This window comes from Rhinopithecus roxellana, chromosome 15, assembly GCF_007565055.1.
Source record: "Rhinopithecus roxellana isolate Shanxi Qingling chromosome 15, ASM756505v1, whole genome shotgun sequence".
Lineage (NCBI taxonomy): Eukaryota > Metazoa > Chordata > Mammalia > Primates > Cercopithecidae > Rhinopithecus > Rhinopithecus roxellana.
In genome coordinates, this window is record NC_044563.1 from 43,304,145 (window position 1) to 43,321,203 (window position 17,059).

Below are 17,059 nucleotides of genomic sequence, written 5' to 3' on the forward strand. Positions count from 1 at the left end.
GTTCAGTAATATCATCATTAAAATTTTCTAAATGAATACATAAAACAATGAGTAGCATGAGATTCTGATATTAGAAAGGTAGAGATGGGGAACAAACTGAAATGGTCATAAACAGTTGCTTATAGCTTAGGGATATGTGACCCAAGTCAACATCTCTTCCTCCTTTACAATATGTGTTTGTGTCTCTGCAGGTTGTGATTTGATTCCAGTACAGTATCTTCGATGGGGTGACCCTGAACCCATTGCAGCTGTGGTGTTTGCCTGCCTTGGCCTCCTAGCCACCCTGTTTGTTACTGCAGTCTTCATCATTTACCGGGATACACCAGTAGTCAAGTCCTCAAGCAGGGAACTCTGTTACATTATCCTTGCTGGCATCTGCCTGGGCTACTTATGTACCTTCTGCCTCATTGCAAAGCCCAAACAGATTTACTGCTACCTTCAGAGAATTGGCATTGGTCTCTCCCCAGCCATGAGCTACTCAGCCCTTGTAACAAAGACCAACCGTATTGCAAGGATCCTGGCTGGCAGCAAGAAGAAGATCTGTACCAAAAAGCCCAGATTCATGAGTGCCTGTGCCCAGCTAGTGATTGCTTTCATTCTCATATGCATCCAGTTGGGCATCATTGTTGCCCTCTTTATAATGGAGCCTCCTGACATAATGCATGACTACCCAAGCATTCGAGAAGTCTACCTGATCTGTAACACCACTAACCTAGGAGTTGTCACTCCACTTGGATACAATGGATTGCTGATTTTGAGCTGCACCTTCTATGCATTCAAGACCAGAAATGTTCCAGCTAACTTCAACGAGGCCAAGTATATCGCCTTCACAATGTACACGACCTGCATTATATGGCTAGCTTTTGTACCAATCTACTTTGGCAGCAACTACAAAATCATCACCATGTGTTTCTCGGTCAGCCTCAGTGCCACAGTGGCCCTAGGCTGCATGTTTGTGCCGAAGGTGTACATCATCCTGGCCAAACCAGAGAGAAATGTGCGCAGCGCCTTCACCACATCTACTGTGGTACGCATGCATGTAGGGGATGGCAAGTCATCCTCCGCAGCCAGCAGATCCAGCAGCCTAGTCAACCTGTGGAAGAGAAGGGGCTCCTCTGGGGAAACCTTAAGGTAAAAGTTGTGGGGGCTTAGAGGGGCGCTGGCCCCTACAGCTGAAGCAGAGGCATGTGTTTCCTGGGTCTTTTAAATGGGAGAAATCTGAGTAAATGAAACCATGGGAGGCAGGGTGCCTTAGGGCATGGACCTTCTCATAAAATGGTATTTATGGGGTTAATGGGATGTGGGTCCAGTTACTTAGGCCAAGTCTAGAAACATGGAAGTCGAAATCTCTAATAAACCAGAGTTACAGCATATGGGGAGTAAGGTTGAGAGGTGAGACAGAGCAGAGTTAGGTCATAAAGCCAAGGCAAGGGCCCTCGAGTTCTGAGGGGACAGAGTTACATTGTGGGTTAAATTCTAGCTCACCAGAACAGAGTAAAAATATATTACTAACAAAGATTATACTGAGAGCAGAATGCCAAGAACTCAACACATCGGACTGCACTTGCATGTGCCTAAACCTTTTTCAAGCCAGAAGAGTGCTTAAATGTCCATCCAATAGAGGCACAAGAATGTAAGATTTATATTTTAGTTCTTAATGGGCAAGATGAAATCTTTGGGAGATGTCTAAGCAGCTGAAAAGGACAAAACAACTAAGTGACTTTGCGTATTAAAACAACCAGTTTCCCAATTCTTTTTTGCCTATAGTCTCATCTCACTCCAAGTTCAATATCACAGGTAGTAGTTATTTGAGCATTTCAATCTGAAAAGAATCTAGCGCCAAAAGCCAATGTTTTACCCCCATGTTAGGAACTTTCTTATGTGATAAATGATCCCAAAGCACTTCAAAAGACAAGATCATGTTATCAGTGGCTTGGGAAAAATGTTGAAGTACCAAAAAGGCAGCACCTATTGTTGATCATTGGGACTAAGGATCGCCTCTATCTAAGAAGCACACATCAAAAGAGCTGGTCAGGACATCAGCCCTGCTAACTCTTCTGAAATTTAACGGTATTTCTAAAACCTAAATACATGGAAGATACGTAGCTTTCAAATGGAAGCTACATATCTAAATAACATTGCTTGAACTATTCTCCTATACCATCACTTAGCCTGCATAAAGTCCTACTTTTCTGTCAGCCCTAAATCTTCAAAGCATGACTTGTTATGATGGTAAAGATACTGTGTCTGCTGAGGTTTGAAAATAACTCAGAGGAGAGTTGAATTTTATCCACAAGGTCCAATTCGTTTACATTATTAACTTGTACCCTTACTTCTTTCAACTCTTTTCTACTTGCTTTACACTTCTAATCTCTTTCTACGTATATTGTACAAGACATTCAATTAAACTGTAATTCGTGTCTTCTTCTTCAATAAATCCTGGCGATGTCATGGTCTGTACACAGCAGGCCTTTCATATATCTAACCTGCTGGCCTATTTTCCAACTGCCTTCCTGACTCCTCTACGAACCATTCTTTGTCTGAAATTTCTGCAAGATCAGCCTTTCCTTTTGGCTAAGAAAATTTATTTTTCAAACTTTTGTTTTATCAGCTTTTCTTCAAGTCCAATCTGTAAACAGAATCTTCCAGGAAAGACGAGTATATAAAACAAGCATATTGATGGAGGGAGGGAATTGTGAGTCTATGTCTGATCACCTAAAAAACTCACTAGAGAAAGCTCCTTAGAGAGACAGCATGGGAGTGGTGGCAGAGAACACTGGCTGCCTAGTCAGATTGTTTTGGGTTTGAACAACAGCACTGCTACTTCGTCTCTCTGTACGTTATTTTTTTTTTTTTTTTTTTTTTTTTTTTTTTTGAGACGGAGTCTTGCTCTGCCACCCAGGCTGGAGTGCAGTGGCCGGCTCTCAGCTCACTGCAAGCTCCGCCTCCCGGGTTCACGCCATTCTCCTGTCTCAGCCTCCCGAGTAGCTGGGACTACAGGCGCCCGCCTCGTCGCCCGGCTAGTTTTTTGTATTTTTTAGTAGAGACGGGGTTTCATCGTATTAGCCAGGATGGTCTCAATCTCCTGACCTCATGATCCGCCCGTCTCGGCCTCCCAAAGTGCTGGGATTACAGGCTTGAGCCACCGCGCCCGGCCTCTCTGTACGTTATTTTTACCATCTGACAAACTGGATTGTAAAAAGTGAAGGAGATGATATGTATAAAGGCTGGCAAATAGTAGGCACTTTATTGAAGGTAGCACAGTATAGTGCTAGAGAGCACCGGCAGCATCACTTACCAGGTGCAGAACCTTAGGCAAATTCACTTAACCTCTCTATGCCTTGATATCTTCCTCTGAAAAATGGAGATAAAGAAATGCATTCTTCAGGGACTGGTTGTGAGAAATGAATAAGTTAACATGTGTATAGTGTCTGCCACACAGTAAGCACTTCTTTAGTATTTGATTAACTTAAGTATTGGATTAACTAAGTTAACCATTGTCAGTCTTCTTTTACTCGTGAAAGTTACTGTACCACATACACAATCTGGATGATCTTAATAACAAAGAGAGCATTATAAATGGCAGCACAAACCTATGGAGACATTGATTATACAGTCTGAGTTTTCCAGGGCATCTTGATCTTTATGTTGTCCAGCTCCTAGCCATTCTGTATAGCACATCCTACGTTCCAATTTAAGCAGAGCAAGCTCCTTAGGGGTGGAGGTCTTCTTTACCTTGCTCATCACTGTGCCTCCAATACCTACTACTACCTTGAAGGGTGCTTGACACACAGAAGTGCTCAATAATGATTTTTGATATGTTTGTTGAATGAATTTGGGATGGTAGTAATGTGGTAGGTACTTTTTTGCTTGTCTTCAAATGTGCACACTCTTACTCCCTAGTTGTCCTATTAATTTTTATAAGATTAAGACAACAGTGCCCTACATTACAGATATCTCTCTCACTCCTGTGGTCATCAGTCTCCGCTCTAGAATTGGATCACTGATCCCATGCTTTGCTGTAGTTATAATGTTTCTCTAGTAACGTTCAATAAATATTTAATAAACAAAGGGACAAACAAAAGCAACAAATTTTACTGATAGTGCCAACCACTAGAAAACAGAAATTCTAAAGATTTTTGTTGCAATCTTTTAACTTTTTTTTCCTACAGGGCCATGTAGTTATTTACAGTTTTGCAATCTGTGCATTTGGATGTTAGAATCTGAAAGAGGGTAAGGAGAGACCTTTGGCAAGTGTTTGGTCTTCTTTCTGCAATCTTGGCAAATCTTGATCTGTCTATGTGATTATAGCTGAGACAGGCTACAGTCTCATTATATGGAGACTCCTTTTTTTTACCATCAACCCTAATATTCAAGCTAGAACCTGCTTTTGATATGGATAAGAAAAAGGCGCAGGGAAAGCTGTAATTCTTTTGTATCACATGCATCTGATATCTGCTCTCCTTTTTAACCCACAGTCATTAGAAAGAGATGCAAACTAAAATTCTTTTCCTCTATAGCTTCCGTGAGCTCCAAAACTAAATATTTCTTCTCTGTGATACAAAATTAAGATGTTTAGCACATTTATTACATCGTAGGATATAGTCTTTTATGCAGGGATTCAGCTCCCATTTGATAATTAGTTTTATAAAAGCCAGTGTATAACACATGGTTTGCCACACTTCAACTTAACTAATGGGAAACAAATAAATTCAGGTGTTTCTAATATTTTTACGTGTTCTTCGAAATCACTTCCATGAGTTGTGCTTCTCAGGTGTGAAAATTTTAATATGCCATTGAGCCCACCTCTTGGGATGTCAGGTGGGCTTAAATAGGTAAATTAAATCTCTGGATGTAGGTCTTTGGTGGAGAAGCATCTACCATACTGGGCCCAGCCCTGTTCTGCTGTTCTCTGTCTGGTGTATGAAGAAACAGGCTACTATAATCTGAGACTGGGTATGCCCTCTATTTCTGGATGGGGTCTGTGTGTGTCCCTTCCACATGGAATGGCAGATGGTAAGGGCTCTCTATCTTAAAAAGGATACTAATTGTGTACCTCAAGATGAAGAATATAATAATATCTATGGTTATGGTAACTATGTCTCTGAAGGTTAGGACAGGCTCCTGGAAAGGTGTATGTACAGAGATGGAAAATGCAAAGACAGCATACTAGTTTAGAGTTCTGGCTTTGGAACCACACCTGGATTTCAATTCAGCTATGAATTTGAATAAGGTACTTTTGTCTGTTTTCTCAACTGTAAAATGGTAGATAATAATTCCTATTTTGAGTAGTAAATGAGGTAATATGCATTAAGTGTTTAGTACCAGCATGTAGAAAGTATTCAATAAATACTACCTCAACCTTTTAGAATTGTGTCTGCAAGTAGTAGAAAGCCTATTTTCAAACACTTATACTCTTTGGGGTTCATTTACTCGTGTTATCAAAATTGTGGAGGGGGATTGCTTCAGGTGTTGGTTCAGTGATGCAAAGGCAAACATGTCTGCCATTCTCTAGGCCTTTTACTAATGGTTGTAATATAGTTGTCATGGTTCCATACGTTGTGTACTTTCATTAAGGAAAACAAAAGTCTTCTCAGAGTCCCATAAGAATTGCCTTTGTGTCACACTGGCCCAAACTATCTAATATAACAGAATATGGAAGTGGAAAGAGAAAAGGGGGTATCAGGTGTTTGTTAGACAATCCAGTGCACAGTGCCTAAAATGTTAGCACCTAGTAATAGTCACGGTGGTAGTTGTCATAGAAGGAAGAGCAGTGGAACAGAGAAGAGGGAAAAGAAGAGGAAGGAAGTAAGATGAAGTGGAGCATGAAGTAGGAGATTGGAAAAAAGTTTCAAATCAGAGTAGTCCCTCGAAATGGTTCATTTATTACCTACCTACTATGTTCTGCCACCTTACAGAACTTTTCAGATGTATAACTAGTCCAACATTTCTAACTGTCACAAAATACTGCAAGTTGAAGCAACAATCCTCCCATTTTTCAGATGAGGAATTTGAGGTCCTGCACAGTGAGAAGACTTGCCTACTGCCTCATGACTAATGAGTAATGCAGCAGTTTTTAAATTAAGGTCTTAGCTGATGATTACTAGAGCTGAGCATATATGGACTGTTTTCTTTGGAAATTTAGTGTATTCTTTGAAAAATTAAATAGCTCCATGAAAAAGAAATTATTTGGTCAAAAAGGTGACAAAATTCTATTCTCTTATTGGAGATAAACACTGAGAAGTCTTGCACTGTAGAAACCTATCATCCATTTGTTGACTTTTTCTAATCATTTTGCAAACGTATACACAAGACCATTTTTTTTCCAAGTAAACCTCCTAACATTCTGAAGAACTGATGCTCCAAAGAACTTACTTTGGAAAACATCATCATAGACCCAAAAGAAGGCATGTTTATGGGGCCTGAAGAGTAGTTCATATCTTTAGTGAGAAGGGGGCTAGACGAAGCAAATTTCCACCTCTCATCACGGAGAAAGAATCACTTTGAACTCTCTGAGCACCTAAGGAGACGACAGAGGTAATTCTAACAGATCCAGCAATTTTCTGTGAAGTTAAATTAGCTCAACCTAGAGCACAAATAGAAAAGTGCTCGGAGTCAGTCATTCAATTCACTGAAATAGCAAAGGGAGATTTTTATTTAAATGGAAATGAGTCACTACGGATTTTTTTATATGGAAACATGCTATTTATGCCATCAATGTATAGAGGTCCCTGTGATTAACATTTTGGTTCTAGACACTAATTTCCAGCACAACATGGTGCAGCATCAAATCATTGTCAAGCAGATAATGCCAGGCTTCCGTTTAAGGCCTTCGCTTCAGCTGCAAATTGACAAATGAACACAAGGCCAGTTCTGACCTAAATAAAGCATTGAATCTGATGAATCTAAAGTTCTAGCTCTGCAAGATTCAGAATTTCCAGGCACATGGAACTGGGGTTCTAAAATGCAACGGGCCTTTTCATGGCTAAATTGATGACAGAGACCTATAGCTCTTAGTTACAAATTTTCTCAGAAGGCAAAACCCTCCCTTGGGATTCTACTCAGGTGGCAGAATCATTAGTGTTGCCTCCACCTTTAACTGGAATTTAGAAACTGCCATTTGCCACTTCTGTTTTAATTAACTAATTAACTTTGCTTTAATTAGCATTGTCATGAGGGCCCACATTGGCTGTCTGCTAAAGCAACTGCTGGTCTCCCCACATTCACTGGCCAAATTACAATATGCCTAGAAAACTGGTTCATTTGTGTGAATTCCAGTATACCCCAATTGTTATCAGAGCTTTCATAATTTCCAATGGCTTTTATATCCCTCAGGCATTATTAGTCTGCATGAAGTGATGTTCATGCTATTTCTCTTTCCTTAGAGTCCTCCACCTTTTCCTTCTATCCCTCCAGATCCTACTTATCTTCTAAGGCTAGGACACCTCAATCAGACCCTATCAGATTTACCCAGCTCACAGATTTTCCCTCATCTGGACTCTTGGAGCATTTATTATGTATATCATACATTTCACACATATCCCTCACCCTTTATTCACTTGTTATTTATTCACAGACATTGACTGAGGACTGAGCAATACCAGCACTGTGCTAGGCCCTCAGGATATAGGGTTTGTTTTGTGTACATAAGTAACATTTTCACAACTATATGATGCTGTCTTCAGTGTATTTATATCTCCCTTGGTGCCTAGCACAGTGCTTGCCCAGCAGTGATTAATAAAGAACATATAGAAGGACAGGTGGATTAGAGATCTGTTGGGCAGCACCTCATGGCGCTCACACTGCCTTCAGAGTGAACAAGATTACTCACTTTGTTGACTTGATGGCCAGATTTTATCTGAGAATGCTTTGTCCTAAAAATATAAGAAAAAAAATGCTTTCTTTCTAAATCAACTTTTGTTTGTTTTAAATCAAGCTTCCATTGAATGCCTACTCAGCAGCATCAATAACTGTTCCAGATCCTAGCGATACAGAGATAGATAAAAAACAATTTTTGAGAAGCCCTCAGTCTCCCAGGGAAGGCAGGATTAGAAACAGTAAGTTCAATAAAGCAATACAGTGCCATGATAGGAGCCTACAAAGAAACAGAGGGACCCAAAGGTAGAAGGAGTAAATTCTGTCAGGAATTAGAAATAATGTTTAAAAGATACTAATTCAAACAAGAGAAACTATCTAAGTGTTTTAAACCCTGTTTAGAAGACTTCAGAGCTTCTCCACTGAGTAGGACAGGATAGACCCAAATTTATTTTGCATAATAGGAAAGGCCGTTGCTCATCTGACTCCTTCACCCTTGCCTAGCCTTGCTTCTGGCCACCCTCTGCCTGACTTTCCACACTGATCCTTATACAATTTCCTTGCTCTAGGGCCTCTAGAGAGGCAGCTACTTTGGTATGAAATACACCTACCCCACCTCACCCCCAACTCTCACTTGGCCAACTCATACTCATCTTAGATATCAATTCTGCTGGAAAGCCTGTCCTGGCCCTCTGAGACTGCATTCAGTTCCCCACCTTATGATCCAAATGAGCCACGTGCTTCTCGCTAGAACATTTATCATCCCATGTTAGAATTGTCTGTTTAATTGAAATACTTTTTTATACCATCATCTCTAGTCCTGCCACACACACACACACACACACACACTATACCATGAACTTATTAAAGAGAGAAGCTGTATCTTACTCATTTTCTGTATCATTTGCACCCTGCACAGTGCCAATCACATACTCAATACTCAAAAAATATTTGTTAAATGAATGAATACATGGATAAATAACTATTGATGGCTCAGCTGCACTGGCATTTGCCAGTGAACAAGAAAGGCTGAAGTTAGGGAGTAATTATATTTATTGAGTACTTGCTAAGTCCTAGGCACTGCTCTAAACCCCTTAAATGTAATGAATCTTTTTATATCCGAAACAGTCTATGGGGTAGGCATTATTACCTCATTTATTGTACACATGAGGAAACTGAAGCAAACAGAAGCTATTTACTTCCCCATTTAGACAGTAAGTAGAAGAGGAAGGATTAGAATAAAAGGAAGCTAGCTTCATAGCCCACTTAGGTAACTGTTAAGCTGTGTTCCCCATTCCAGTCCTTACGACAAACATGGCGGCTCTAACTGAGGAAAAACTGAGATTAATGAGTGAGGAGTAGAACTCCCTGCTAAGGAATTTCCTTGAAAACTGCTCCCTGAATCTTTATTGTACTGCATACTTTTGATTCCATCATATCGTGAACAAACCATGAACCTAATTTGATTGTGAATAGAGTACACAAAAACCTCTGAGATAAGTTAACCCTTAAGAACTGCCTGAAATTTGGTGGTGATTTTCAAATATCTATACAGATTTTGTTTATGAGAATAAAATCTGACTGACTTATTATTTATAATATTTTACAGGAATTATGAAGACACACTACTTTTTTGTATAATATTTTTAGTTACAAAGTTATTCGCTTTTTATAAACCACATTTTAAATCTGCTTCTGTTTACTAATTTTTCCCTCCAAGAAGTCCCACAAACTTATAAAAAATAGAACTTTATAAATATACTTTGAGAATTATGCTATTTTGTTGTTGTGTTTTTTGTTTTTTGTTTGTTTTTGTTTTGAGACAGAGTCTCACTCTGTTGCCAGGCTGTAGTACAGTGGCATGATCTCAGCTCACTGCAACCTCCACCTCCCAGTTTCAAGCGATTCTCCTGCCTCAGCCTCCCAAGCTGCTGGGACTACAGACGCCCGCCACCACACCCAGCTAATTTTTGTATTTTTAGTAGAGACGGGGTTTCACCATGTTGTCCAGGATGGTCTCGATCTCTTAACCTCGTGATCTGCCCTCCAGCGGGTCAATGTTTCAAGTCATCTAACCCTTTCCCACTCTCTCCCCTGAGAACAAAATTACAGGAGTACAACCTGTGAAATCTCAATAGCAGAAATTGCAACCCTTTTCCAAATCCCACCTATCCCTTAGCACAATGGCATTCAACAGTTGCTTACTTTGGATAACAACAATGAATGAGGAACTGCAGAAACACTGACTGGAATGACAGCTCCCAAAAGCAGTGAGAACAGCAAGCTGGGATTGGCCATGGTTCGAATGTGGGGCTGTATTTACAAACTCACCTGGCCATAAATCACCAAGTGCTGAATCACAAACACTGATATAATTACTTTTCTTTGGAGGGAGTGCCTAATCTGAAGTGAAATTTCATGAAATAGGCAAAGGATCCTTATGCTTCCTAGCTTGGTTTAGTCCAGTGTAATTCAACCAGTGTCTTTAGAATAATCATTATATACAGGGTACATTGCTGAGTTCTGGGAGAATAAAGATAAACAAGACACAAAGCCTGCCCTTTGGAGAAGGTCACAGAGTAGTGGGGAAGATCAATTCATACACAATTCAATGTTTTAGAGTATGAAGTGATGAGGAAGAAAAATGCACAGAGAAATCAGAAGTCACTGAAGAGTGAACTGAGTCCAATTTGAAGGTTTCTGGAAAGGTGACACTTGAGTTGAATCTCAAAGGAGAATCTCATTAGGAGAAATACCTAATGTAGGTGATGGGTTGATGGGTGCAGCAAACCACCATGGCACGTGTATACCTATGTAACAAACCTACACGTTCTGCACATGTACCCCAGAACTTAAAGTATTGAAAAAAAAAAAAAGATGATTAAGCCACGTGAAAACCGCGGAATACACTGTACTGGGAAATAACAGGAGCAACAGCCCAGAAGTATGAAACAACATGGTGTGTGCAGGGAATCACAAGCATGTAAAATGTGTGTCAGCAGGTAACAGTAGATGAGGCTGACAGGGAATAGGCAGAGGAAGATCCTCTATTGTTTCCTTATAAGCTTAGCCTCAAGGAACCATCAGCCAACCACCTTCCAGCTCTCCCAATTTCCTTTCAGTTCCCTCTTTTCCCTTCTTAACACCCACTTTAGACATCCAATTCCATAATACTCATGGCTACCTCCCCAGCACCAACCTGATGTTTCCACACACCATACACAATCAAAACTTCCCTTCCTCTCTGCTAGATAACAGATAAATTAATCTGTGCTATGATGATAAGAATTTATAATGGCTTGCTTCATCCTTTATGCAGTAAACACTTACTGAGCGACTACTTTATGACAGATACTGTGTTAAGTACTTTTGTCTGTTATCTCCTTGGATCTTCACATAGTATTTTAAAATAGAAACTATCATCGCCTATCCATATATAAAGAAAAATTAGTGACAGAAGCACATAGAGGCCTAGCAGCCTTTAGTTAGTGAACTGATAGGTGGTAGAACCAAAATTTAGGATTCAAAAGCAGGTCTATATGTCTTCAAAGCTCTTTTTCATTCCAACATTGCTTTACTGGTGGATTTATTTAATCAAGCATGTATCTCATTCTTGTTACTGTTGATAAATAAGGTCATGATGAATGTATTTCTGCCACACGTTTTGACACAGATTTTTAGTCTCAGAGAAATAACCCTAAAGGCAACATTTTTTGTGTGTGTTTTTCTTTTGGGGTATATAGGCAAATCAGTCCAAGTGACCCTGATGGAACAAGGTAGCTGTCGGTGTCTCTCATGTCATAACTTGACAGAAGTAATGTGGTATAGGGAAGTGAGCCTTGTCAGCAAAGACATGCATTCTAATCCTGACTTTGACATTTACAAGCCAGGACCCTAGACTAAGCATTTAAGTCCTCAGAGCCTCTAGAAAACAAGGGCAAAAATATTTATTTCACTCTGTATTGTGCTCAAAGGGCCACTGTGAACATAATACAGAATGTATCCCACAGGGTCACACATGGTGGCTCACTCCTGTAATCCTAGCACTTTGGGAGGCTGAGGTGGGCAGATCACGAGGTCAGGAGTTTAAGACCAACCTGACCAACGTGGTGAAACTCCGTCTCTACCAAAAATACAAAAATTAGCTGGGCATGGTGGTGGGCACCTGTAATCCCAGCTACTTGGGAGGCTAAGTCAGGAGAATTGCTTAAACCCAGGAAGTGGAGATTGAAGTGAGCCAAGATCGCACCATTGCACTCCAGCCTAGGTGACAGAGCAAGACTCCATCTCAAAAAAAAAAAAAAAAAAAGAATGTGTCCCACAGTTCAGATCCATGAAATGTGAGTTTTCTTTTCACTAATCTGGGGGTCACCTCATGACCCCACCTAATAGACAGTTCTGGTGACAATCTAAGAGTAGGTTACATGACTTTATTCTTTAGAAAGCTACTGACATGGAAATATTTGACTTCAGGAATCCTGCCTGAATTACTAGGAAATCATTGCTCTATCCTGGGGATCCATGGCGCTCCAAATTTTCATTACATCCTTCAGTGACAAGTTAATAAGTTTCTGCTTAACTGCTTTTCTAGAAGTCAAACTTTCCTCAGGGTTTAAAGGTGGTTTGTGAGTTTTAGTCATCTTTCTCATTCCTGTTGTGGTTTGGCAGTGCATTTATGGTTCTTCATAAAAAATATGATTTTTAACTTGGCCCAGAACATGTGGATCCATCTGTACTTAATTACGTAGAAACTAAATGATGAATCACTGCAATAAATTTTATGCATCACATAATATGAAGCTGTATTTGGTGAGGCATGTGTGTGCTTATGTTTTTCATGTATATTTAGTCAAAAAGTTTAAAAAAAAATTGAAGAAAATAGTCACAGCATCTCTCAAGTGCATAAGCTTTCTGCCTAGCCTTGCTCTGTGGCATCACGACAGCACATTCTGGATAAAAGAAGTTGCCAGAGTGCGTGACTCCCCCTCTGCTGAGTTAAAATGGCACAGCCAGAAATACAAACTAATAATGCTGTTTTCTTTCATTTATGTGACTTTTTAGTTTGAGAAAAAAGAGAAACCATAACTTGGTAAACAAACATAAATCAGTCATTGGCCATGCTCTTCCAAAACAAACAGTAACTGAAAAGCAAAAAGCATGGTGAATATAATGAGGCTCCCAGTGAAAAGAATAATTACGATCAGCATTTGTTAAGTCGCAGTCATGTGAGACACTTTTCCATGTGTTTTACATACTACTATTTTATGGAATAAGGCTTCCCAACCCAGAGTTTCTGATCCAGTTGGTCTGGGGTAGGGCCAGAGAGATTGCTTTGCTAAGGAGCTTCCAAGTAATGATGACATTCCTGGGTTAGGAATTACAATATAGATTCACTTTGAGAACCATGGACTTACATATTCTAAGCTCACAACAGTGATATGAGTCAGATATTATTATTATTAACTCTGTTTTAAAAGTGAGAAACTTGAAGCTGAGAGAGGTTAAGTGATTTAAGATTACATAGCTGGTAAGGGACACAAATGGTCCTGAAATCCAAGGTTGTCTGAGTCCAAACAGCATGTTCTTTCCACAATACCATGATTGGTAAGCTTTCAAGAGGATATGTCAAGTGGGTAATTGTTCCCTCCTTCCTGTTTGCTCCATATTCAAACTTTTGTTTTGCAGATTCATTAAACTCTAGGACATTGCTGGCCCACCTGAGGGTAAGATAATAACACTGTTATTATAAGAGGCTTGCTATTGGTTGGGTTATTAAGTATAATCTCCACTCTGCCCATCTGGTAAATTCCATAGCAGTCTCAGAGATTTATGCTAAAAGTGTTTATCCAGCTTCTCCACTTCTGACTGAGGGGAACACCTTTTCACCTCACTAGAAGACCATGTCCAATCCAAAAGACTATTTGCCATTCCCCTACATTCAAGTCCAAACAAACAACTGCATCAGTGCCAGATGCAGGAACACAGTTAATTAACAGGGAATTAGAAAAGAACTTGGGATATAAGTTGGCTAGTATCTCAGCATCACCATATAGAATTCTGTAAAAACAAAAGCTAAATTAAATTTAAAAATCTCATTACATCTTCAATAGCATGAATAAAACAAGGGACGTAATAGGATAGAATAATATCAACCTGGAAGTCCTCTTTAGTAGCCAGATGATGGCCCCCAAATATGGTCACATGCTATTCCCTGGAACCTGTGAATATGTTATCTTACATGGCAAAAGGGACTTTCAGGTGCAATTATGTTAAGGAAAGATGATCCTGGCTTATCCAGTGGGCCCAATGTGATCACAAAGGTATTACAAGAGGGAAGCCAGGTGCCAGAGTCAGAGAGACATTTGGAAGTGCTACTCTGCTGGTTTTAAATGTGGAGGAAGGGTATAGAAGCCAAGGAATGTAAGCAGCCTCTAGAAGCTGAAAAATACAAGGAAATGAATTGTCCCCTACAGCCTCCAGAAAGGAACGTAGCCCTACTGACACCATGATTTTAACTCAGTGAAAGCCATTTCAGCCTTATGATCTCCAGAACTGTAAGATAATAATTTCTTTTGCCTTAAAGCCACTAAATTTGTGGTCAACTTTTAAAGCAGCAATAGAAAAGTAATACACCCTTCATAAGATCTGGAACCCAGATGAATGATCCTTTCCTAACCACAACACTCCTTAAAAGGTAGACTATCTTGAATTACACAAAGGGAGAGGAGATTTTGATCTTCCCTACCCAAAACTCCTGTGAGGTTTCATGACATCTTACAAGGTTTTACTGTGGTCATACGTATCACACAGAAAGTCACTGTATTTTTCCGCCAACACGTATCTTCTACCAGAGATCACCTGTCGTGGTAACACAAGGGGTAAAAATGAGAGCAAGCCCTACCAATTCCCCCTATTTATATTCCTTGGGATAAACAAGCTGCTGCTGTGCTATGCCATCCATCTTAACTTTCCCCTGTGCTGTGGCCTGTTCACTTTACTCTGGATCCCGCTGGAGTCTTGATTAGAAGATGAAGAGAGCAGGACCACACTTGGCCCATTAGTGAGAGTCAGGCTAACCAGACAGTGTGCTTTGACTCAGGCGGACACGTTATGACAATGCAGAAAAGGCACAGAAGAAACATCAGAGGAAAATGAGAGGACACAGGAGCTCTGAGTGAACTGTGGGCATATCTCACAGGAACTATCCAGCCACTGTATACAGCTGAGTGTGCAGCTTATTGCTGGAGAATGGACCAGAACAAAAGTAGACTTTTCTCTTCCATGCATAGAGCTAGGACTTGCCGGCATAGCAAAATGAGAACCAAATGTTCTAGCCCAAATGGACTAGCAAACACTTTTCCCTTTCATTGATTAACTAATGAAAACACAAGAAAAACTGATTTCATCATTCACTCACAACAGAAGTCCAACTTCAGAACTTGTTTTAATCTAAAGAATGTTTAAAACGTCTGATGGTACTTGAGGAAAACTGAGCAAATTGACTTTAGTGAAAAAAAAAAAAAAGACACATTAGCAGAATGCTAATGTGCTGAACTGGAGCTAAGCAAATGCAGACTTCTGATGTCTTGGCTGTCTTTTTCACCTTCAAACTCCAAATCCCTACATCAAAGCACATGTTATCTAATTTCCCCTTGGAAATTTTTAGAGGCTTTTGTTTAATTGCATTCACTGTACAGACACTGCTTTGTGACTGTATCTCCAGGGAGAATAGTGCCAGACAGACTACGAGTTGTGGGCTGAAAGGAGCAGACAGTCTTAAAACTCTGGGGCATATCTGACCATCCTCAGTAATGCTAGAGAAGAATCAGACCTTGTGTGTCAACAGTCTATGGACTCTTTTCCTCCTCCTTTTCTTCCCCCCTCAACCCCTAACCTGGCCCGCAGCAGTCAGCCAACCAGGTCCCTTTCCTGGCCATTAAGTGGCAGGCAAAGTTCTTTGGGCAATTCCAGTGAGAGAGCTTTTCTGCCCAAGATGCACTCAGCTTGTGAAACAATAATCAAAGACTACCACTGTGGGTTTGCACAGAGAGCTCAATGTAAGCAGCAGAGACAAACTTTTGCAGAAGCAATGGTAACAGTAGAGGTGCTGATTCCCAGATGGACCAACTGAAGAAGATTCCTAATACAAATTTCTATATTTCATCTCTTGGTTTGCTGATTATCATTGATATCATATTTCTATACCCATAAAAATGATATAACAGTCCAGCCACGATGGCTTATGCTTGTAATCGTAGCATGTTGGGAGCCCAATATGAAATAATCACTTGAGGCCAGGATCAAGACTGGCCTGCATGACATAGCAAGACCCCATCGCTACAAAAAAATTAAACAAAATAACTTGATGTGGCAACAGACAGCTATCATACCAGTTACTCAGGAGGCTGAGGTGGGAGAATCACTTGAGCCCAGGAGTTTGAGGCAACAATGAGCTATGGTCATGCCACTGCACTCTAGCCTGGGCAACAAAGATCCTGACTCAAAAAAAAAAAAAAGTGGCATTTAAAAGTTGGAAAAAATCAATTGTTTCCTAGAATGTTGATGCTAGATTTTAAAACATATGCCTCACATACCATAGGAGGAGCCTTGCCTAAATATCCTCCTACCACTCACTTTTGACAGTGAAAATGCCTTTACATTTCAATGAGTTCTGCTTCCAGTGTTTATTCTTCAGAATCAAACTACCATGATCTTCCATTGAATGGTGATGGACCATGTGCCCATGTGTTTAATCTAATTCACTTCTTACAATAACCCTGTAAGAAAAGTTTATTAGACCCCTATACTGATGTGGACACTGAAGTGTGGAGAGGGAAAGAAACTTACCCAAGGCAGTGAGTGGCTAAACTAAGGTTTGAATTCAACTGTTGAGGTTAAGAACTTTAGCTCTAAAATCTACTAAAATGTATGAATTTCTCTAAAGCTTGACCTTCTGAATAAGAATTGAATCTGCCTTGTCATGTGCTTACTCACCCCATTTCTGGAGGGTAAAAAGGAATTGTGGAGAGGCATGTAACCTTTTACTAGCAGGGAAAATTAATACATCAGAGTCTGCAACGTTTTACACCTAAGTAAGTGCTCACTGCAAGTATGAAGAGATTGAGGTCTGCTGGTGGAAGGTTGATGAGAAAAGAGACCAAGAATGAAGTCAGGCTGTTTTTGCAACTATTACAGGATTTAAAGTCAAGTTCTTGGACACTCCAGCTAAAGTCTATATAGGCAG

At 40.1% G+C, this 17,059-nt stretch overlaps 1 protein-coding gene across 2 annotated transcripts in view; it reads left to right on the forward strand.

Annotated features, from left to right (window-relative positions):
- Window positions 1-17,059, forward strand: part of GRM5 (glutamate metabotropic receptor 5) — a 582,078-nt gene that overhangs the window by 522,026 nt on the left and 42,993 nt on the right. For both annotated transcript variants that reach the window (XM_010357229.2, XM_010357228.2), the window contains exon 8: window positions 192-1,131. In XM_010357229.2, the coding sequence (XP_010355531.2) occupies window positions 192-1,131 (940 nt within the window). The remainder of the gene's footprint in view (window positions 1-191; window positions 1,132-17,059) is intronic.